The sequence below is a fragment of the Hippocampus bargibanti genome, linkage group LG05 (genome assembly GCF_051943395.1).
Source record: "Hippocampus bargibanti isolate YZ-2025 linkage group LG05, ASM5194339v1, whole genome shotgun sequence".
NCBI classification, from domain to species: domain Eukaryota; kingdom Metazoa; phylum Chordata; class Actinopteri; order Syngnathiformes; family Syngnathidae; genus Hippocampus; species Hippocampus bargibanti.
The window spans coordinates 3983700-4008481 of NC_142738.1; the positions used below are offsets into that span (position 1 = coordinate 3983700).

At 41.3% G+C, this 24782-nt stretch overlaps 1 protein-coding gene across 1 annotated transcript in view; it reads right to left on the reverse strand.

The window, feature by feature from the left end:
* cttnbp2 (cortactin binding protein 2) overlaps positions 1–24782 on the reverse strand; it is a 49393-nt gene that overhangs the window by 8812 nt on the left and 15799 nt on the right. Inside the window, exons 3-11 of the mRNA XM_088995853.1 lie at positions 16455–16685; positions 8719–10054; positions 6042–6299; positions 5044–5143; positions 4826–4976; positions 2072–2272; positions 1863–1980; positions 633–935; positions 443–538 (exon numbers count right to left, since the gene is read on the reverse strand). Of these exons, the coding sequence (XP_088851979.1) occupies positions 443–538; positions 633–935; positions 1863–1980; positions 2072–2272; positions 4826–4976; positions 5044–5143; positions 6042–6299; positions 8719–10054; positions 16455–16685 (2794 nt within the window). The remainder of the gene's footprint in view (positions 1–442; positions 539–632; positions 936–1862; positions 1981–2071; positions 2273–4825; positions 4977–5043; positions 5144–6041; positions 6300–8718; positions 10055–16454; positions 16686–24782) is intronic.

The window sequence follows — 24782 nt, forward strand, 5'->3', positions numbered from 1 at the left end:
AGCTAGCTATCTATCGAATCTATCGAGCTAGCTATCTAGCAAATCTATTGAATCAGCTATCTATCAAATCTATCGAGCTAGCTATCTATCGATCGAATCTATCAATCGATCCGATCGATCGAATCTATCAATCGATCCGATCGATCGAATCTATCAATCGATCCAATCGATCGAATCTATCTATCGATCGATCGAATCTATCTATCGATCGATCGAATCTATCTATCGATCCGATCGATCGAATCTATCTATCGATCGATCGATCGAATCTATCTATCTATCTATCTATCTATCTATCTATCTATCTATCTATCTATCTATCTATCTATCTATCTATCTATCTATCTATCTATCTATCTATCTATCTATCTATCTATCTATCTATCTATCTATCTACCTACCTACCTACCTACCTATCTATCTATCTATCTATCTATCCTACCTTTCAGTCGGACGATGATGACCTGGCTAAGAGGTTTTCGGACAAGGTCCCAAGGTGAGACAAGAAGTTCCTGACCAGGCCGCCACTCAATTCCTCCTGCATCGACACAGTCATTAATACGTAGTGATGACAGGAGGTAGACTGGAAACAATTTGAATTTCAAATGAGGCAGTCATCATCTGTTCCTCACCAATCAGCACAGATTTGATGCTGGCGGATGTGAGGCCCAGTGGGGGTCGCTGGGCGTCCTCACCGCACAGTATGTCCAAATGTGTGGCGAAGGCGTGGCCAATGGCGGCACTCAGTTGGGACCAGCGCGTGGACCGCTCCACTGACAGTTTGCACAGAATTGTCTGAAGCTCTCTGGCGCGCTTCTCATCATCACCTTCATCGTCGTCGTCATCATCATCATCATCACCATCCATGGAATATATTGAGGAATTGGCTCTGGCACCGTCTGAGTATTGAAGACGCACCAGGATGTGGTAGTGATCTGCAACGTGGAGATCATCACCTTTTAAGTCCAACCACGCAAGAAAGTGACCATATTTTTTTTAATCTCTCCCAATAAAGACTATTTGCTATTTATTGGCTATCTGGCTGGCTAGCTAGCTATATATTCACTATCTAGCGGGCTGCCTCTCTCGCTAGGTATCCGATGGCTACCGATCTAGCTAGCTTTCTATCTATTTGAGTTACTTCCGGGTTGAGTGAACGCTGGCGCATGTGGCTGCCCCTGCACACCCGCAAAAAACCTATCCAGTGACTGTAAAGTGACCATGAGAGTTTTGAAAGGCACTTATAAATTACATGTATTATTATTATTATTATTATTATTATAAAATACACAATAATGGCTTGAGGAGCCCGCGATGAAAAGAAAAGAGCGTCAGCACAGAGCGCCGATGCATATGTGCAACAGTCGCGGCTTGGAATTGAAGCGGATTAACTGTACGTGGGACAATATATGTGAGACAATCTCTTTTGGTCAATGGATGTTCCAGTTTTGTGTTTGCTTTCAACATTTAGCTTGTAGCAGACGTGCACATTTCACCACGACGTCCCGGATCCACTGGTGAAAAGGATGCTTTGATCCTCTCATCTTTCATCTAGAATGGCTTCATACAGCAAAGAGAGTGCATAAAGTGTTTAAGATTAAATGACTGTGTCTTTTGTGTTGTGTCACATTATTTAGTTATTTAGTTTTGTTGTTGTTTTGACTTCAAGATGGCGGCGCGAGAGTGGCTGCCTTTACAGCAGGTCTTGTATTTTGTTTTTCTACTTCTTTCTTTCCTTTCCTGTGCTTTTAATACAATTGCTGTTGTGAAATTTAAATGTCTCCACTGCGAGGTTAATTCAATCGAATAATCCATATAATCAAATGCACACATCCGGAAAAAAAAAAAAAAAAACAACTCACTGAGATTTTCCAGGAGATCTTTGCAGTCATCCGTGGCAACGTCATGAATGGTGCGATTACATTTATCTCTCCTTTCAATATCTTGCTTGCGGTGGCTACACAGCACCTCCAGACATTCCTACAAGTCCACCCGCCCCCACACACACATAAACACACAATATTAACAATCATGTCAGCGTTTACATGGCAGATGGTTTCATCGATGCCACCTTGAAGCCGAGAGCAGCCGCCATGTGAGCAGCCGTCCATCCATCTGTGTTGACGTGGTTCAGCAGGGCAACGGGCACAGCGGGTTCTGCATCGGGTCGAAGGGTCCCATCGGGGTCTCCAGGTCCCGGGTGACAGAGGAGCAGACGCAGCGTACCCACGTGGCCGGATCGCACCGCCGCGTGCAGACACGTGCAGCCGTCCTGCACAGAGGACCACAAGGCAACAACTGGTCAATACTTTTGATTTTTTTTTTTTCCTGAATCAATATTGTTTGCATAATGGTTGGGCAGCAAGCTTGGAATTCTTTGTTAGACATGTTAGTCATGAGTAGAACCTTAAAAAAAAAAGAAAGTCTCCAGAAGCCATATAGAAGAAGTCGGCCATTTCGGTTCAAAGCAGCCATTTTGAGAGCTCATTTCCAGAGATGTTTTGTCAGATAAGTGGCACTAAATATTTTTTTTTGAAAATCCAGTTCCTAAATGTTACTTAACACCAATGTGTCATGATTAACCACAAAAGTCTTGAGAAGCTATGACCAAAAGAACACAGGAAGTTAGACATTTTGGTTTGAAGCGGCCATTTTGGTTTGAAGCGGCCATTTTGGTTTGAAGCGGCCATTTTGGTTTAAAGCGGGCATTTTGAGGGCTCATATCCAGTAATGAATGTAAGCTAAATGGCACTAAATTGAATGGTTTTAAAAATTCAGCTCTGGGATTTTACTTAATACCAAGGTGTCATGATTAATACCACAAAAGTCTTGAGAAGCTATGACCAAAAGAACACAGGAAGTCAGACATTTTGGTTTGAATTGGCCATTTTGGTTTAAAGCGGGCATTTTGAGGGCTCATATCCAGTAATGAATGTAAGCTAAGTGGCACTAAATTGAATGGTTTTAAAAATTCAGCTCTGGGATTTTACTTAATACCAAGGTGTCATGATTAAAACCACAAAAGTCTTGAGAAGCTATGACCAAAAGAACACAGGAAGTCAGACATTTTGGTTTGAATTGGCCATTTTGGTTTGAAGCGGGCATTTTGAGGGCTCATATCCAGTAATGAATGTCAGCTAAGTGGCACTAAATTAAATGGTTTTAAAAATTCGGCTCCAGAGTTTTACTTAATACCAAGGTGTCATGATTAAAACCACAAAAGTCTTGAGAAGCTATGACCAAAAGAACACAGGAAGTCAGCCATTTTGGTTTGAATTGGTCATTTTGGTTTGAAGCGGACATTTTGAGGGCTCAAATCCAGTAATGAATGTCAGCTAAGTGGCACTAAATTAAATGGTTTTAAAAATTCGGCTCCAGAGTTTTACTTAATACCAAGGTGTCATGATTAAAACCACAAAAGTCTTGAGAAGCTATGAACAAAAGAACACAGGAAGTCAGCCATTTTGGTTTGTAAATGGTCATTCCGAGGCTCTTTTCAAATAAATATTCCAAGATGAAATACCGTGCTCCTTTAACCCCGTTTCACGTCTCCAGTTTACAGTTACAGGGATAAATTTGAGTCCACCCACTGGCCAACATTAGCTTCCGGCTAAAAATACATCCGCTCGCACTGCCAGCGACGTTTTCCAGCAACACAGAGAAAAGCGTGCCAAGTGCGGAAATAATAATAATAATAAGACACTCAACATAAGTGGATAGCGATATGGACATCCAGTGGGCCACTTCAGGTTGTCATGGCAACCTGGGAAGCAAGCATTAAGCTAGCTACACATCCATCCATTTATTTATCTCTAGATGCAGTTATCCAATTTAAAAATCAATCCTCCAGAGTTCTGAAGTGAAGAGTGGATATGGCAGACACGTGAGGGTCTTGTTGAACGACAGTGATACCGCAGCTCACGAACTTAATTGGTTCCCAGAAAGTGTGTGTAAGGTGAAAAGTTCGTCTTCCGAACATTTATTTCCCATAAAAAAAACCTTTAAAATGAGAATAATCCGTTCCCAGGTCCCCATAAAACATAATTTTCTACTGAATAAGTAGAAAAAGTAGAAAAATAAAACTATACAAAATATACATTATTTTATGTATAATAAATGTGATATTGTATTGTAATTAAAGAAATAAACTGTACTGTATAATAGTCGTTTTATTTACCTTTGTGATGGTCATTGATGTAGTTGCCTCTTGATGATATCCAAGTGAAGTTGCTGTGCTTTCTCAGTGATCATACCCTCACTCACAATGTCCCCTGCTAGCTGCTTTTAGTTAATCCAAATCAACAGAAGTTTTTTCAACATCCTCTATTGCCTGAGACCGTTGCTTAGACAACACAGAAACAGCCTTAGCCACACACGCACCCTTAAAAGCTTCCTCGTTCTTAAGGATGGTAGCAATGGTAGACTTAGCGTAATGGTACTGGGACGCTAAGTCACACAAACGCACACCTCATTCGTGTTTTTTGATATCTTCTTCTTCTGCTCGATCATAATTTTCTTTCATGTCGTCTTCGGCTTAACACTAGCCTGGGGTGGGGTCTTTTTCGGTCCCATAATAGCAAAAGTACTCCACTCGATAGCAAACCACATCTGCACTCAAAGAAAGGGGATGAAGAAAACTAGTCCGCCAGACAGTTGTGTGGTTTGGTTCGTTCACCGAAAACTAGTTCGCCAACCGAGACTATATGCTCGCGAATTTAATGTTCGTGAGGCGAAAAGTTCGTTAGCTGAAACGTTCGTATGCGGAGGTATCACTGTATTAGAAAAATGGCAACGTTTCAATTTGTGCGGTGAAGGAGATATATACCGTGGCCATACGGGAGCGATCGGCGCCGGCGCTTAGCAGGATGTGGACGCAGTGTTTCTGGCCTGCTCCGCTGGCCAGGAAAAGGGCAGTCTGGCCGTCGTCCGCAGCCGCGTCTAAAGCGGCGCCCGCAGCTAGCAGAGCCTGCACACAACTGGGTTGGGGAGATGTAACTGATTATTTGTGCTCGTGAGGTTTTTGTTGTTGTTTTTTTGGCTTACCCAATGTGGCCGTAGGAGGCGGCAAAGTGCATAGGTGTGAATCGGTTTTGGTCGGACACATCGGCAGTTGCGCCAGAAGACAGCAGCAGCTTCACGCACTCTGCACACAAAATGGGTCATTCAATGATCAATTCCATACGCTCACTCCTTAGAAACATTAAAGGACAACCGACGCCTCTGAACAAGTTGTGTCCATAATTTGTAAAATCACTCCAAAGGACTTCTATTGAGCGTATTTTACAAAGATTTCACCGCATATAGCTATATTTTACGTTTTAAGACTCTCGCTGAATATTCAGGAAGTCTTGTTTTCGAGTTGATGACGACGCCTAACATGACGTCACTGAAGGAACGTCCCTGACCGAGAAAGCGACACACAATGCATTTTGGGTACTTTGTTTGGTCTGAAAACTTCGTGTTGATGGCAAAATTAGAAGGAAAACATAAATAACGCGATGGTGAATCGTTGTGTGTTGCACCAAGACTACTCTTTGATACTAGTTGACACAAATTCCCAGCAGACAAATCAGCCCATTTCCAACGTAGCTTGGGCGCCATCTTCTGCATTTTGTGGGCGCTACATTGGAGGCCAGACGCCTCAAAATGATACGGGAGGACTTCTTTAATCGATTGCAAACATGTATGCTTTCCTCTTCAGAACTATTTGAATCATATTCATAACTGGATGAGTAACAAGAAAGCATCTTCTCCGAATCTGAAGCCATTGTTTTGATTCTAAAGCAAGGCAAAGACGTCCTGGCGTGATGTCACAAACAAGGGGGCGGGACCTTCTGAAACTCGCAATTTCCGGGGTCATTTTGAAGTAGTTTTGGGACACTTTAACTCATTTTTATTGGTGTTTTGCATTTGACAAAAAATATCAGCCTGCGTGTTTTGGGTATTTTAGATGCTAGAAAACGTTTTTCTGATGTCAGTTAGGAAACAACAAAATGGTTGTCCTTTAACTAATGGGCCGAAACGAGTGGCTAGTTGCCCACCTGCGTGTCCGTGACGAGCAGCAGCAAATAAGGCAGCAGTCAAATTGTGGAGAAGGTCTTGTGGTAGGTAACTAGGAGGCCGGTTGTCCATTGAGATGTGGACGTGGTCGGTCGTGGGAGGGCGAGGGTGGTGAAGCAGCATTGACAATAAAGTGACATTTCCCTGGGAAGCAGCTTGGAGGAGGAGCAGCGGCCGCCCGCCGTCCAGGGCGGCGGGCCCACGGCTGCTGAGAGGGGAGACTACGGAGGGACACCAGCCTGAGGGATCAAGGTGGGGGGAGAATGGGTGGGAACAGAACAGGTTAAACCAGGAGAAGGGTAGATTAGCTCACTAGAAGTGCTGAAGAGGAGGAAGACAAAGAGGAGGGAACAAAAATGAGTACCAAAAAAACAATATGCATTTTCACACTAACAAAATCCTTAAAAAAAAGCTAAGTGTTGTTTCATGACACTTATTTTCAGCACTTACGAGTTGAAAAATAAGCGACATGACTGTTTGCTTAGCCAGATTAGCATTATGATTAGCATTTACCTGTTTTTATTCTGTTACATTTTTGTGACACGACTGGGTCAATAATTCATATTTATATTTCCGTATTTTCCGGTGTATAAGGCGCACACAAAAGCCTTCATTTTCTTCAAAAGATGACCCTGAGCTTTATACAACTACTGTCAGCAGCCACAGACTCCATTTCACCTCTGTAGAAGAAATAGTGCGTAACGACAACCTCCATTGTAGCGCATTAAAATGTGGTGCTTGGAAAACGTATACAGTATATATATTAATATATTAATATATTTTATTTGGAAAACTTCATTGAAAGTGCGCCTTATACTTCGTGGTATCTTATATATGGAGAAAGTTTGGAAATAGACCATACAGTATCTAGCTAGCTATCTAGGTAGCTATGTATTTGATAAATATTAGCTATTTAGCTGGCGATCTATTAGCTATATAGCTATCTAGCTAGCTATCGATTAGCCCGCTATGTAGCTCTCTTGAGTGAATTCCAGGTTGAGTGAACGCTGGCGCGTGTGGCTGCTGCTGCTCACCCACAGAAAAAACTTATCCTGTGACTATAAAGTGACATTGAGACTTTTGAAAAGTGTTTATAAATTAAATGTATTACTATTATTATTCATTGGGGGTGCGCCATATACACGGGTGCACCTTATACATTTGAAAATACATCGGTTTGTTTGTTCAGACTTTGAAAAGTTAGGTTTTGCTGTGTTACGTTCAAATCCAGGGATGTAGAATAAATCAAATAAGCGATTATCAAATTAATCTGCAAACATTTTAATCAATTAGCAAATTAATCGCCAACCATTTTAAATCATTTGGAAATCTTTCAGACATTCTTGAACTTAAAAGTTCAAATTGTTTTTTTGTTTTTTTGCAAAAGCAAACAGATAAAGCAAACTGATAAAGCTAGCTAGCTACTAGCTATCTATTCACTAGGTATTAGTTATCTATTCCCTAGCTATTAGCTATCTATTCGCTAGCTATTAACTATCTATTTGCTAGATAGCTACATAGCTCGCTAGATGGCTGGCGAGATAGCGAGCTATTAGCTAGCGAATAGATAGCTATCAGCCATCTGTTCGCTAGCTATCAGCTATCTGTTCTCTAGCTATCGGCTATCTATTGAGAGTTTTGAAAGGCGCTTATAAATGAAATGTATTATTATTATTCACTAGCTAGCTAGCTAATAGCTATCTGTCCGCTATCTATAAGCTATCTATAAGCTATCTATTCGTTATCCATCAGATATCTATTCACTAGCTATCAGCTATATATTGAGAGTTTTGAAAGATGCTTATAAATGAAATGTATTATTATTATTATTATTATTATTATTATTATTATTATTATTCACTAGCAAGCTAGCTTGCTATCTATTTGAGTTAGTGAACACTGCCGTGTGTGGTTGCCGCTGCTCACCCACAGTAAAAAACTTATCCCGTGACTGTAAAGTGACCTTGAGAGTTTTGAAAGGTGCTTATAAATGAAATGTATTATTATTATTATTATTATTATTATTATTATTATTATTATTATTATTAATAATAATACCAGCTTGCAGCAAGTAGAATATCCAACAGGTGAAGATAAATAAACACCAGCCATGAATAAAAACATTTGCAGGAATCATGGTGAGTCTTATGTCGTTGTCATGGCTTTACCTGAGAAGTGCGCAAACCAGAAGGAGGCGAAAGGTTAGGGTGCACCAAAGGGCCATGCTAAGTATAGGTGGGAAAGGCAAAAGGGAATGTGAGAGCAGCCACTGGCATCAGCTTCAGAAAGGAAAAGGGGGTGACCAGCAGTCATATTTTAACAACCACAGAATCCTTTAGTTCGGCCATCTTGTCATTTTTTTTTTCCTCTTATAAGCAAACGTGTTGGGCTAACGTGGGACAAAGAGAGCTATTTAGAGCACAGAGAGAAAATGAAGTACCTGGTCTGGACTTCCTATTTTGATATAAGGTTCTTGGACGTGTCTTTGGGCTAAGCTAGGCTAGGGTAAGGTAGGCTACGCTAGGCTAAAATACGCTAATATATGCTAAAATATGTCAACACTGGGCTCAGCGCCACAAAGAGACAGCTGGAAGAGAGGCAGTGACGAAAACTGAAGAGACGGAATGTGGGAAGTGGTGTGGGGGTGGTCCCGTTTACCTGATGCTGTTGCCAGGGGGCTGTTTGGGAGGGCACGGGGGCTAGTGATGGATGGAGAGCTAATGGAGAAGGAGGAGGGTAGGGGGTTGATGGAAGGGGTGACGACGGGTGGGCTTTCTGCAAATCGGTCGGGCCCCGGGATGGAGGGGAGGGGGTAGGCACCCACCTGAGAGGCCGTCAGGGCCGGTACCAGGTCCAGGGCGGGTTTGGGCGGAAGCTGGGGTGTAGCTGATTTGAGCCCGGCCCCGTGAGAGCGACCGCTGTCCCCCGGCACCTTCATGGGGGGATGAGGTGGCGAGGGGGTCTGGGAGAGGCCGGGTTTTTTGGGTGGGATGGGGGGAGGGTTTCCCCGGTCGATTCTGGCCACGGTGGGAGACTTAAGGCCGATGGGGTGGCTGAGGCGGCTTGGGAAGGGCCCCCCTTCCGAGGCCGAGTGCGGCAGCCCGGGCCGCAGCGGCCCCCCTGCTGGTGGGCTGGTGAAGCGTGACAGGACCTGGGTGACTGTGTGGCGCGCTTGTTGCTTGGCAGCAAAGTTGTCCCGGTTGGTGGGCGAGGGGTCCCGGGCCGGAGGACTCTGGGAGGCCGTGCCATTTTGGTCCTGTTCCTGGAACTTGTAGCGGGCCGCCTGGACGCGGGGGCTGACGCCACTGGGTAGGCCGTGGGGGGCCGCTTGGCCCTCGGAACCGTTCTCGGTCTGCGCCGGGCCCGCCGAGCCGCTGTGGATGATTCCCCGGCTGGCTGTCTTTGGCAGGCTGAGACCAGCGTAAGGGCCCGTGGTTGGTTTGGCGGCTACGGTCAGGGGAGTCCTCTTGGGACCCTCCACCTCGGTGAGGGGCTGGTCCGTTTGGCAGGAAGCTGTTCGGGAGCCGACGGGGTCTGTGGCCACAGAAACGGAGGCCTTGGGCGGCGTGCGGGCAACGGCGGGCGGTTGGGCGCCTTCCATGGCGCGCCCGCGTTCGGTTCTGAGCTTTTCCACCTGCTGCCGTAGGTTCTGAATCTCGACCTCCTCGCGACCCACCCTGGCCCGCAGCTGCTCACGCTCCGTGTCCAACTCGGACAGCTGCTTCTCCATCTCGGCCTCCATCTGCTGAGCGCGCTGCCGCTCGGCGCTAAGTTCTTCCCGAAGGCTCCCGGACGCCCGACCCTCTTCGTCCAGTCGGGCCTGGAGCTCGTCAAAGCGCTGCGACTCCTCCACCACGCGCGTGGCCAGCTGCTTGCACTCACGGACCAGCATCATGACGATGTGCTTGTTCTTCTCGCGTTCGTCTTTCAGCTGCGTTGTCAGCTTGCGGTGTTCCTGCTCCAGGCTCTGCAGCTGCAGTTTCTCCATCTCCAGCTACCACAGGAACAACACAAACGGCTCTAAGCTAACTTTGCTACTTTTTGCTTTGCTGTTTTACACAAACGCAGGGTTCTATTGTACTCCAATTGACGAAATGACACAAACAGCAAATTGAGTTCACGAAGTTATGTTGTTAGCTAGGTTGTCAGTCTTGTCACCTCCCGGATTGACTATTGCAATACACTTCGTTGTATGTTAGGACGGCGGAAAAAAATCATTGGCACCGCCCTACCCACTCTCGAGGACTTGCACACTGCAAGAATCCAAACAAGGGCGCGGAAAATCCTACTGGACCCTCCGCACCCTGCCCACCACCGTTTCCAGCTACTCCCCTCAGGCAGGCGCTACCGATCCATGCGCACCAAATCCAGCAGACATTTAAACAGCTTCTTCCCCCAAGCCATTAACTCTTTGAACTCTTCAACAGTAGCCAAAATGGAACTGTATAGTGCCACTTAGCAGTTTTTTTGACGACGATACTAGTGCAGCGTGTTCTACCGGAAACAAATTCCTTGTGTGTTCTACATACTTGGCAATAAAGATGATTCTGATTCTGATTCTCTTTGGTGTCCCTCAGACTCTTCTCCACAAACTTCACCTTGTCCAGAATTCTTCAGCCCGGATCATCACCAGAACCTCATCTTTTCACCACATCACCCCCGTCCTCCAAGAGCTCCACTGGCTACCGGTCAAATATTGAATCAACTTTAAAATTATTCTTTTTACATTTAAAGCTATTCATAACCTTGCTCCCCCCCATACCTATCTGACCTTCTTCAAATTTCTATTCCCTCTCCTTCCCTCAGATCCTTTTCCTCCCTCCACCTCTGTGTGCCCCCCCTGCCCGTCTCAGCACGATGAGGTACAGAGCTTTCAGTTGCTCTGCCCCCAAACTCTGGAAATCACTTCATTCCAACATTCTTCCCACCTTCAAATCCCATCTCAAAACCCACCTATTTAAAATTGCATTTTCTGTGTCACTCTTTCTCTTGTTTCTATTTGTAACTGTACAGTAAAGTCTCGTTATATCGATATTCAAGGGAGTCCGAAAAAATATCGATATAACCGGGACTATCGATATATCCGACCCTGTTTGCATGTAATTTTCTCCGTGCGTGCATAGAAATAGTATCGATATAACCGGGACTATCGATATATCCGATATCGATATAACGAGACTTTACTGTATTTGATTTATTGTATTTTATTTATTATAGTACCTATGCTTGTCTGTGACTGTAAAGTGTCCTTGAGAGCTTTGAAAGGCGCTTAAAATGAAATGTATTGTTATTATAAAAGTCAAAAGTCAAAGTCAGCTTTATTGTCAAATATGCTAATATGCATGACATACAACACAGATGAAATTACTGTCCTCTCGGACACTTGACTGACTTTGACAAACATAATAAACGGTACTCATTGTGGGTCAGCGCTCCAATGATTTGTGATGACCCGTTTTGCTATAATTAGAAAAACCAGCGCTAATGTTAGCCAGGCAGCAAAGTTGAAGGGGGTTTAAGCGGGGCTCCAAACCATAAACGAGGGTCCCCCATAAAAAAAATCTTCCTGTTAGGACCAGGCAGCTGTTGCTCAGAGGAATGAGACGCCGCTACCAGCTGCTAATTAACAGGTGATAACACTCTCAGGAGACCTCCGTCAAGACTCTGGAAAATACCCCCCTTACAGGTATGGCTGACGGTCACTGTATGACATCATCGAGTGAACCAATGAATTTTGACAGAGACAAACGCAAAATGTTACTATATATGCTAACATTAGCTTAGGCACAGGCGTGAAAAGCAAACGGATCAGCCCATTTGAACGCGGTTGCTAATTGAAAGAGCAACACCGAAACGGACTTCTATCAAGTCGTAAACTAAATGTTGCGTTTTAGCACCTTAATTTGTACAACTGCCGTGGATTTTACAGGAAGTGGAGATAACGTCTTGAACGGTAAGACGGTAATTCCCAGTAGGTCTCGTTCGAAAATGTCGTATGAGTCCATTTTCAACACAATGGAAAGCTCGGAAGCCATACTCTTCCAAAATAGTTCATTTTTCTTCTCTTTAAGCCACTTTAAATGTACAAATAACATACCCGAAATGCTAATATTATCCCACAATAGTCTTCCCATTTGCTGAAGAGTAAATTAACTCATTCACTGCCAAACGATGTGCAAAAATCTGCCCACTCGAGTGCCCCGGTTTTTGTCATTTTTCACTCAAATTGAAGGACCCACAAAATATTGAGTCTTAGGACTACATAACCATTCAATTCAGCGTAAGAAACCTGAGACTCTCTTCTATCATTAGAAAAAAATGAGTTAATTCCTAAGTTACATGGGTCTGGAGTTATCTGAGCTCGAAATGCTTGGAGTTGGTCTTCTATCTAGTATTACTGTATCTATTAGCTAGCTAGCTAGCTTTCTATCTATTTGAGTTACTTCCGGGTTGAGTGAACGCTGGTGCATGTGGCTGCCGCTGCTCACATGCAAAAAACAATATCCTGTGACTGTAAAGTGTCCTTGAGAGTTTTGAAAGGCGTTTATAAATGAAATGTATTATTATTATGTTAAAATGTCATATTTTTATCACATACTTGAATTACTGAAAATTCAGTGTCTTGAAAATGTACAATTCCAATCTCTGCTGTTAAGGTCGGGAATTGACAATTGATCATCATCGTAATTATCTTTTTTTATTTTTATTTTTTGTGATCTTATTTTTAGCATTATTGATCAATGACATTTTTTTTTGTCCCACAGCATACTCATTCATGCTTGTAAATAAATGCATAATAATATTTATGCATTAATATGCAATAATAAATGAAATGCATGATTATTATTACTGTATTTATTAGCTAGCTAGCTTGCTGTCTATTTGAGTTACTTCCGGGTTGAGAGAACGTTGGCGCGTGTGTCTGCCGCTGCTCACCCGCAGAAAAAATATCTTGTGACTGTAAAGTGTCCTTGAGAGTTTTGAAAAGTGCTTATAAATGAAATGTATTATTATTATTATTATTATAAATTATTATTATTATTATTATTATTATTATTATTATTATTATTATAAATGGGGGCGGCTGTACAAAATACAATACATACAAAGTAAAGCTGTAACAAAGCGTTAACATGGATAAAAGGCAAATGCTGCCACCTTGTGGAAGGGTAAAAATACTGCCAGAGGTCTGACCGGTGCTTTATCGGCACCCCCCGCAAGGAAAAAACAAATCTGAGTTAAAAACTCTTGGAAAGATTTTTGTCTTTGTTACATTGGAAGAAAAGATGGAGGACACTGATTTGCTGTGACCCCTTGAAGGAAAAAGCCGAAAGGAAAAGAAGAAGACATTGTAAGAAAATAAAATTGTTCCGAATCAACGTCACTTCAGTGTTGAGCTTGTGGAGAATTCATCAGCGCGATGACGAGAGCGGAAAGAAGGAACAGGGGAGCGCAGATAAAGATAGCGCCCGGCTATGCGACTGACTTTCACTCTACCCGGCAACCCAAAGATCCCCAGCGAGGGCAGATTTTCTTCACCCGCGCCGGTGATCTGTTTACATGCCGGCAGCTGCTTTGCGGTCACCAATCATTTCGCTAAGCTAAAGCTAAAGCTAATGAATGTGTAGTTTCGGACAATGAATTGATTGATTGAGTGATTTTGTAAAGGGTGACATGCTTTGATTTCTAAGAAAAGTGAAACATCAATACATGTTGTATTTTATTTTGACTAAAGTGTAAGAAGTGTAAGAAGTAGCTTGCCTTTTCTCTATGAAAATGCATCATTGATACGTATTTGAGGTGTTTAGGAAAACTTCATCTGTTGTTGAACGTTTTAGAAAAGTTGAACATCAAAATCTGGTCTTTGCTTTAGGAAATTCATACTTTGCGGTTTGTTGTAGTTTTGTTTTGTTTTAAGAAATAGTAAAGTCAAGAGATTATCTTGTTTTCAAGTAGTGGCAACACATTTTTGTCTTCTTTTTTATGAAAGTACAGCATTAAAATTAAGAACTATTATTATTATTATTATTATTATTATTATTATTATTATTATTATTATTATTCCTTTCATAACTTTGCTGCTGTGAAATGTAAATGTCTCCACTGCGAGACTAATAAAGGCAAATCCAATCCAAATCTAATCCAATTATTATTATTATTATTATTATTATTATGATTAGGATTATTATTATTATCATTGTTATTATTATTATTATCCTTATCATTATTATCACCATTATATTTATTTTATTTATTATATTTATTATATTTATTATTATTATTATTATTATTATTATTATAGTAATCACAATAATAGTATTAATAGTAATAGTAACAGTAATAGTGATAGTAGTGATAATGATAGCGATAATAATGACAATAATAACAACAACAATAATAATAATAATAATAATAATAATTCGTATTTGTAGGCTCTCAGTCGTAAAGTAGTGATCCGTTGATGAAAAGGTTTCTTTTGCCGTCATCTGTACTTCTTTGAAGGTGTCGGAGGTTTTGCTCCTCATCCGAAGAGCTTTGTCAGCGAACTCAACTCTCTGGCTAGTTTGCTGACAAAGCTTTTCGGATGAGAAGCGAAACGTCTGACACCTTCAAACAAGTACACATGACGGTTGAAGAAACCTTTTCCTCAATAATAATAATAATAATAATAATAATAATAATAATAATAATAATAATACAGTAAAGTCTCGTTATATCGATATTCAAGGGAGTCTGAAAAAATATCGATATAACCGGGACTATCGATATATCCGACGCTGTTTGCATGTAATTTTCTCCGTGCGTGCATAGAAATAGTATCGATATAACCGGGACTATCGATATATCCGATATCGATTTAACGAGACTTTACTGTAATAATAATAATAATAATAATAATAATAATAATAAAACATTTTAATACACAATATTTGCTGCCCTTTTTCTGATTTTATTTTATGGAAACAGAGCTGATGTGTCCGAGTCTTCATGTTCAAACTTTCTTTTCGCCGATGCATTGCCGCCAATTTGCTGTTCCGGATATGGATTATTTTGGCACCATTTTGTGTTTACTTTTCTAACTTCAATCGGATATCACCCACCCACAGGACTATACACAAAACCTCCAGCCTGTTTGTGTCTTTGTACTTGTGTAGCCAAACTATCACGCAAGTTTTTTTTTTTTTTAAACAAGCTGCTATGATTTTGAACACCACTGTATATTTAAGCACGTGTAGAATACGTACACACGCACACGGTATATATATTTAAGCAGCCACTCCCAGCGTAGCTTGTCTTTTTATGTGGTTGACTTAAATCTTCCAGTTGGCTCTCGATTCTGTCATATCTGTAATTTTCAGGAGGTTCAAAGAGAGGATACGCCACATATTTTTTTCTATAGTTGCTTTCTAAATGCTACAATCCCATTTTACCCCTGTCTCAAAATATTACAGCAAAGCATAGCGAGTGCCGTAGAATATAATCCCAAAGAGACGCTTGGAAAAAAAAGCTTTCATAAACACGGTACATTAAGTGGCGAAAATAGAAAAGTCACACCAGAAGGTCCGGTCCGTCCAGTATACGACGCATAACATAATTGGTTCCCAGAAAGTGTGTGTAAGGCGAAAAGTTCGTCTGCCAAACATTTACTTCCCATAAGAAACCATAAAAAATGAGAATAATCTGTTCCCAGGTCCCCATAAAACATAATTTTGTATTAAATAAGCCTTAAAACTACACAAAATATACCTTATTTTATGTATAAAAATGTGCTATTGTATTGTAATTAAATAAATAAACTGCACGGTATAATAAAGTCGTTTTATTACTTTGTGATGGTAGTTGTCAATGGATGTCGAACGTCCAGGTTGCCTCTTGATGATATCCGAGTGAAGTTGCCGTGCTTTCTCGGCGATAATACCCTCACTCACATTGTCCCCTGCTAGCTGCTTTTCGTTAATCTTAATCAACAGAAGTTTTTCAACCTCTTCCATTGCCTGAAACCGTTGCTTAGACAACACAAAAACACCCTCAGCCACACCTAGCAATGGTCGACTTAGCATACCGGTAGTGGGACGCTAAGTCACACAAACGAACACCTCGTTCGTGTTTCTCGATGATCTCCGCCTTCTGCTCGACTTTAATTTTGTTTTGTGTCCTCTTCGGCTGAACACTAGCCTGTGGTGGGGTCTTTTTCGGTCCCATAATAGCAAAAGTACTGCACTCGATAACAAACCACGTCTGCACTCAAAGAAAGTGGCCGTGGAAAACTAGTCCGCACAGCCACCGTGGCGCTATTCGACCGTGTGGTTTGGTTCGTTTGCCGAAAACTAGTTTATATGCCAAGATCATAGTCTCGCGTTCGTAAACTGAGGTATCACTGTATCTACTCTTACCCTTTTCTGGCGGCTTTCGGCAGCAACCAACTGCGCAGACATTCGCTCCTGCATCTTGCGACAGTGCGACATGACTGCCTCCAGGACGGACATTGGGCTGGAGCCCAACGGCCGCCTCTCCTTGTCACCTCGCGGCACCCCGCACTCAAAGTCCCGCTGCAGCGCCAGGAAGGGGTCGGTCAAACTGTAGCAGCTGTAGCGCTCCTGCAGGAACACTTCTTTTCTTTGAGCCTGCCGAAGAAAAGACAAAGTGAACGTTAGCGTAGGGTAGGCAACCTCAATGATGTGGACAGGTACACAAACAGAGTGATGGTTTATTTGCCATTTATTCGGGAATTAAAAAGTGCAATTTGTTCAGGTTTTGGTTTTTCTTGTGGAGGGTGCCGAAAAAGCAATGGTCAGACCTCTGGCAATGTTTTTTTTTTTCCCTTCCACGAGGGGGCAGCATCTGCCTTTTGTCCATGTTAGCGCTTTGTTACAGCTTCAGTTGTTGTAAAAACGCTATATAAATAAATATGTATTTTGTACAGCCGTCCCCATTTCAATCTCAGATAACTCCAGACCCATATAAGTTAGGAATTAACTATTTTTTGATGGAAGAAGAGAGTCTAAGATTTCTAACGCTGTATTGAATGTTTATGTAGTCCTAAATGTCAATATTCTGTGGGCCCTGCAATTTGAGTGACAATGACAAAAACCCTGTCACTGGAGTGGACACATTTTTGCACATCGTCTGGCTGTGAATGAGTTAAAATCAACAATGATCAAGTGTACACTGATGACAGTATGACTGTTGAATATTTCTGAATTCTTGTATTTTCTGTTTTTATTACACTATGTACATTTTTAACCCATTCGCTGCCATTCATGAATTTATTCGGGAATTGAAAATATGACGTAGAGCGCCATTTCCAAATTAATTCATTTTTTTTATTGCTTGAGTGCCGATCAAGCACTGGCCATGGCCTCTGGCAATGTTTTTTTTTTCCACAAGGGGGCAGCATTTCCCCTTTTTCCATGTTAGCGCTTTGTTCTAGCTTCAGCTGTTGTAAAAGCGCTAAATAAAACAATATGTATATATTGCATTATATTTTGGACAGCCGCACTCATTTCAACCTGAAATAACTCCAGACCCATATAATTTAGGAACTACCTATTTTTCTTCTGATGAAACAAGAGAGTCAAAGGTTTCTAATGCTGTATTGAATGTTTATGTAGTCCTAAAACTCAATATACTGTGGGTCCTGGAATTCGAGTAACAATGACAAAAACCCTGGCACTGGAGTGGACACATTTTTGCACATCGTTTGGCAGTGAATGAATGAATTAAATATGTAGCATAAATGCTCCATCAGTCAGCTTGTAAAGAACCACTTTTTCTTGGAGATGCAGGGGCTGTTGACCACACCCGTCAGACCTTGAGCGATGGGTTACGACGAGCATGTCGATATATCGACTGTGTCGAAATGTGCGCGTGTGTGGCTGGACAAGCTCGGCTCAATGCAGCTGACCTTCAAGCACGAGAACAGCGCACATTTGTTGCTTAGTGTTTATCTTTCGAGATCGAAGTGATGATTATAATATGTAGGAAGCCTGCGAGTATCGGAAAAGCCTGAAAATGAAGCCGAGTGACAGAGAAACGAACAAAAGTCTGACAAAGAGTGAAAGAAACAAACAAAATCCTAAAATGGAAGCATAACAGTGTGAGCCATTTGGAAAGAAGCCAGAAAAAAAGAAGCACAGAGTAAAAGAGACGCAGACAAAGCCCTAAAAAGGAAATACAGAGTTAGAGAAACATGGAAAGATGACAGTGAAAGCTTCATGTTATTAGCATTAGCATGAGCTACAAACAGAAGCCAGGGACACACAACAAAATAGCTACTGAAACATGTTGAATGAGTTTCACGTCGAATAATTATTCGCTAACATGAATCCGACAGTGGGCTGACTGACATTAGCAATTAGCATTAATTAGCAATTAGCATTTAATAAACATTTACTGGATCAGCAGAAGGGCTAGCATAGCTCAAACCGACATCAGCTGCTTACTCTCTTCAGGAAGAACAACATTCATGCTGATGTCGAAAAAATTAGCATACCGGAGCTAATTCAGGAAGCTACCTTTGCACTTATTAATAAACAACAACTGTTATTATTATTTGCTGTTATTAATAAATAACAACTAATGCTTCGCGGCTACTAATCAGTATTCTACTGTGTCGCGTTATGCTAAGAATGCAAATCTCAAGCTAGCTATCTGAAACAGCTGCTGGTTGTCAGCTAGCGTCAGGTGTACTTTTTAATGTATGCTAGCATGACTTGCGGCTATGTATATGTGTTTGTGTGAGTGAGTTTATGTGTGTCATCAGCAGCTCCTAGCTGTCTATTTTTAGCCGTTTAATAGCACTATAAATCCAGGAAGGCTCAATGTTAACCCTCTCTTCTCCCGCTTCATTAAATTGTGTTGTCCCTGTGGGCAAAATAGCAAATAGCTACCCAAAATCTGATACTGAAACGTGTGTGTGTGTGTGTGTGTGTGTGTGTGTGTGTGTGTAGTCACAGCACACCAAAATTATTGTAAGATGCGATTCACGTCTGAGTTTCTGACCTACGTTTGATGTAATTATTTTGTATAAATGGTATGATCATTGTAGTAAATGAATTTGTCAGAGTTCCCCCACCTACACATAGTCAAGCTAGCATTATCGGTAGCCACAGTTTTGCTCAGCTACATATATCAATATGCCTTTCATGCACTATGTACAGTTTTTTTTTATGAAACGATTTTGCACATTTACAGTATGCAGTTGACATTTTTATTTTACTATGCTTAGAATACCTTGTTTTCTATCCTTTCACCCCCACACCCCATCCCCCTTTCAAATTGCTCCTGTGGACTGCAAATTTCCCAATTGTGGGACGAATAAAGGTTTTCTGATTCTGATTCAGGAAAAACTAGTCCCATGACCGGATGTTAGATCGGCCAGAAGAAATAAACAATCTGGTCTTTTTGCGCAATACAAAATGGATTTGGTGATATGATGAATTGTGTCAGCCCTAATTTAACATGAGAACACGTACCCGCACACAAGCGCACAAACGCATATCACGGTCGCCGCCAACAGGGCTGCTTATCCAAACAGCACCTCTGATATCACATACGAAGCAACTGGAACATCACAGTACTCAGCATGCACCGAGTGCAAAAGCACATGAATACGCCAATGCAAATATAACACTGATTTATTCCATCCTTATACACATTTATTATTGATTTTTGATTGTTAAAGGGAGACGTCTAATTTGTTCAAGGGGATGTCATTAAATTCTAATTTATCTGTTTATGTGCGCCTTTTTTGGTGAGCAGCAGCATCCAGGAACTGATGTGGTTCGACCAAATAACCATGTAAAAATAAAATGCCAGACGAAAATAGGTGTCCACTCCAGTGCCAGGGTTTTTGTCATTTTTACTCATTAGAAACCTTAGACTATCTTCTTTCATCAGAAAAAAAAGAGTTAATTCCTAAGTTATATGGGTCTGGAGTTATCTGCATTGAAAGTGGGGGTGGCTGTATAAAATTTAAATGCTGCCCCCTCATGGGAGGGAAAAACATTGCCAGAGGTCTGGCTAACGCTTTATCAGCACATCCCCGCAAGAAAAAACAACAATAATTAATAATAATAATAATAATAATAATAATAATAATAATAATAATAATAAACTTCATTTATAAGCGCCTTTCAAAACTCTCAAGGTCACTTTACAAGATAAGTTTTTCTGCGGGTGAGCAGCGGCAGCCACACGCGTCAGCGTTCACTCAACCCGGAAGTAACTCAAATAGATAGGAAGCGAGCTAGCTAGTCCAATCGATAGCTAACAGATACCTAGCTAGATAGCCAGCCAGCTATATAGTGAATAGCTAGCTAGCTAGCTAGCCAGTCAGATAGCTAGCCATCCAGATAGCTAATAGATAGCAAATAGCTATCAAATGATAATGGAATGGCAGTGAATGAGTTAATTCATCTAAAAGTTTGTTGCACGAGCACCGGTATGTGCTTCTGTTTTGGTTAGCAAATGTATACATTGCATTTTGGGCTTTTGGTATGCTAATTTTCCTTCATTAGCAAAGGTATGTATCGAATTGAGACAGGAATGATAAATCCGCATGTTCCTATGTAGGTGCTGCTGTTTTGTTTAGCAACAGTATCCATGAAATGTTGTGTTGAACTTGTTGTGTATGATTCCGAATGTGTACGATTCAGTGCGGTTTGGCTTTTGGGGAAGCAATTCTCATATCTGACTTAAATTTAAAAAAAAATGGAATAAAAAATACAAAATCAATTTATCCGAATGTAGGTTCCAATAACAATGATGTGTTGAGGTTACCGGGCGAAGGCGTGTAAGCGTTTTTGACTAGCCTATGTTCTCCGTCATCTACAACAAAGTTGGCTCAGTCGGCGGCGACCGTTGGCGAGGCGAGAAGCCACCGCGGCGCCGATCAGAGGCTCGTTAGCGCGCCACCAGGGCGGTAGCAGGAGGCGCGTCCTCGAATGCCAACGCTTGCTGTGCGCACGTTGGATGCCGAGCCAAAGCGGCAGTGGATTGAGCTGCTTGATAGCTTTCATCAAACGGTGTCTAATCATAAAGCTAATTGTAATACAAACGAGGTACAACAGTACTTTTAGTCACTGCCATGTCGGATTCACCGAGCGAGAGGTGGGCAGATGTGGCGATCCCATTATAAATACAGTGATAACTCGGCTTACGAACGCTTTAGCTAACGAACTTTTCGCCTTAGGAACGTTAAATTCGCGAGAATATAATCTTGGCATACAAACTATTTTTTGGGAAACACACGGAGCGCCACAATGAGTGATGTGTCATTCGCGAACGAGCCGCTTCTTGGAGCTCCTGAAATGGCAGCCGGCTTTTTTTTCCCCTCTATTTCCCGCCCCCAGTCTTTGGTTAAAGCCGCACGTCATGATTGGTCAAGATCCGTGGTCGAGGAGGGAGGGGACACACGCAGCAGTGAGAGGGAGGAGGGGTTACAGAAACACACACAAATGAAAGGGAGACGAAAGAGCTTGAAACAAAAAAAAAAACAAGTGAAATGGTGAGAAATGGTGAGAAAATGGATAGAAAACAGTAAAATGTGGACTCGTTTCGACTTTATTGATAGCTCAATGGCAGAGTGTAGACTGCAAGGTTAAAATATCCCATCAATCAGACTCCACAAATAACCCACACAAGACATCTGTACAATTTGAACAGAACATACAAGCAAGGGAACCAGCTATTAATGACGTTTCTAGTGTGTCTGCTTGCATCTGTTGCTGTTTCAATATCACAACTTCTAAGATGTACAACCAAGAGCTCCTTGAGACACTTTATGCAAAAAGCTATCTAGTCCATCAAGCCATCAACGACCATCATAAAAACGAATAAAGCAACTTCATATAAGGTAAATTGGGTGTAGTTTTAAGGCTTATTTAGTTGAAAATTATGTATTATGGGTACATGGGAACGGATTATTCTCACTTTAATGGTTTCCTATGGGAAATTAATGTTTGGAATACACACTTTTTGCCATTAGACACACTTTCTGGGAACCAATTAAGTTCGTAAGCCATGGTATGACTGTAATGGGTGGCTCCATGTAATTCTCAAAAATTTTGGGGTGGCCCTGTATCCCACGTGAAAATATCTGGTCGCAAGACTATCCGTCGTGAAGAAAGTGGGAGGATAAAGATAAACGAGGACGAGTCCATTTTTTGGCATCGAAAACACCAGAGCTACTGTTGCTCGGGAAACTAGGCCTTCGGGACAAAAGACGTTTTTGTAATGGAGCCCAAGAACGCTGCGTACTTTACTCGCGTCCGCCGGAGGAGGGAAAAAAATTGGCAAAGCCTCAGGCAGGATGAAGAGGTGGATACAAATGAAGGAGATGCTACAGTGGATACTTGCGAACTTCATTGTCGCCGATGCGCCGTGTTCTCAACGAAAAGCCAATCAAGATAAGATCGTAGTCCGGTATGGTCAAGTTACAAAGAATGTTCCGTTTCATCAATCACTCCAAGTCCAGGTGTCGAAGGGTATAAGTATCAAAGTTAAGGCCAGGGGGCCAAATTCGTCCCGCCACATCATTTTATTCGGTCCGCGAAAGCAAATCCAACTTGGGAAATTCCATGATGCTTGCCAAAAAGTCTGAATCAAAAATTCTAATTGTCCCATGTCAACCACCATAACAGCCATTGTTGCAATATGTTTTGGTTTTTCTTGCAGGGGGGGGGGGGGTGCGGATCAAGATCCGGTCAGACCTCTGGCAATGTTTTTTCCTCCCACAAGGGGGCAGCATTTGCCTTTTGTATATCCGTCCCAATTTCAAACTCAGATAACTCTAAACTCGTATAACTTGGGAATTAACTTTTTTTTTTTCTGATGACAGAAGAGTGTCTAAGGTTTCTAATGCTGCATTGAAAATTCAATGCAGCATAAGAAACCTTAGACCACTGGTGTCAAAGTCAAGGCCCGGGGGCCAAATCCGGCCCGCTACACCATTATATTCGGCCCGCGAAAGCAAATCTAACGTGAAATTTCATGATGCTGGCTAAAGTACCAACAAAAAAATGCAATGTGTCGTATATAAACCGCAATAACAGTCATTATTTATTACTTCAAATTTGAAAAGTAGTAATTTATCAATTTCTTGTGCACTTTATATGTAATATGAGGAGTGGATGCAACCTTCTAATGGCTTCTCTAAATTCATAACGGTCCTCGAGAAGGAGTCGTAACTACAATGTGGCCCGTGGCAAAAAATGACTTTGACACCCCTGGTTTAAGGTTTCAAGGCCTCAGCGCCTTGAGGGAGGTCCATGTGGCTTGTAAGCGTGCCACGGGGGTTTCGCTCCAGGCGTGACTGGCTCAAATCCAGATGGACTTTGTCATCTTCTGCCATTTCCTGTTCTGATATCATGCTAGTGCTCATTAGCCTCCATTTACAGAAGATCCACCACACCCCCTACTCTCGAATAGCCACTCCCCAGATCCCCGAGGCCATGGCGCTCGGGCAGGTGGCATCAACATCTGCTGGCGCATTTGACAGGAAAACATCTGCTTTGCTCGGGATGGAACAGTGGAGAGTTATGAAACGAGCAATGCTAATGCTACGTACAGGTGGAAGACCATTAGCTTTGTTGTAGCATGTACGTTGCCTCATTTTTCTTGCAAGATTCTCTCATAAAGTACACTGTGCATACACCCAAATGAACGTTAACCTATGAAATATCCTATGACGGACCATATTTCTGTAAACTGTGGCTTTAATGTAATATTTGTGTATGTTAATTCCGTCTCTGATGTTACATGGTTTCATTAAATGAATGTAGGGCAGCATATTGAGATCATATTTAATGTATGTACCCCAGATGTACGTTTCCGGATAATTCTATTTTCAGCCCTCACCCTTAATGTACCATAATTACACTTTTTTTCACATGCACAGCTCTAACATTACATATTTAATTTACAACCCTAAGGTTTAAGTCCAATATTTGGATCATATTTCTCTTCTCTCATGAAATTTAACATTCCGTACCCCTCCAACATCCCACATTATTTCTTAACTAATTCATTGCCATTCCCGAATTTATTCAGGAATTGAAAAGCATAACCTGGAGCGCCAGTCCCGAATTTTTTTATCAGATTTTGACAACATTTTTGGCACAATGATTAGTAATTGAAAATTTTGTGTTTTTTTGCTTGTTTTTTTTATTTGTGTCTCAAAATAAATAATAAATTAATAAGTAAAAAAAATAAAGATTTTAAAAATTGTTTATTTCAGAAAATTTTAAGGTAACTGTTCCATGAAAACCCCTAAGGAATGTAAAAATGTGAAAGAAAGCTTGATCATCTCTAAGATGGTATAATGCTATTTTTTATTTTATTGTGATAAACTCAAATAAAACTATGAAATATTTTTTTTCTCATAAAAATACAGAAAATACCACATATTATGTTATTCTGTCATTTCTATTTTTGTGCTTGACATCAAAAAAAGGAAAACTGACATTTTAAAATTCATTTTTTTGTATTTGGTGTCTCAAAATAAATAATAAATACATAAGTAACAAAAAAATAAAGATTTTAAAAATCGTTTATTTCAGAAAATTTTAAGGTAACTGTTCCATGAAAACCTCTAAGGAACGTAAAAATGTGAAAGAAAGCTTGATCATCTCTAAGATGGTATAATGCTATTTTTTATTTTATTGTGATAAACTCAAATAAAACTATGAAATATTTTTGATCTCATAAAAATGCAGAAAATA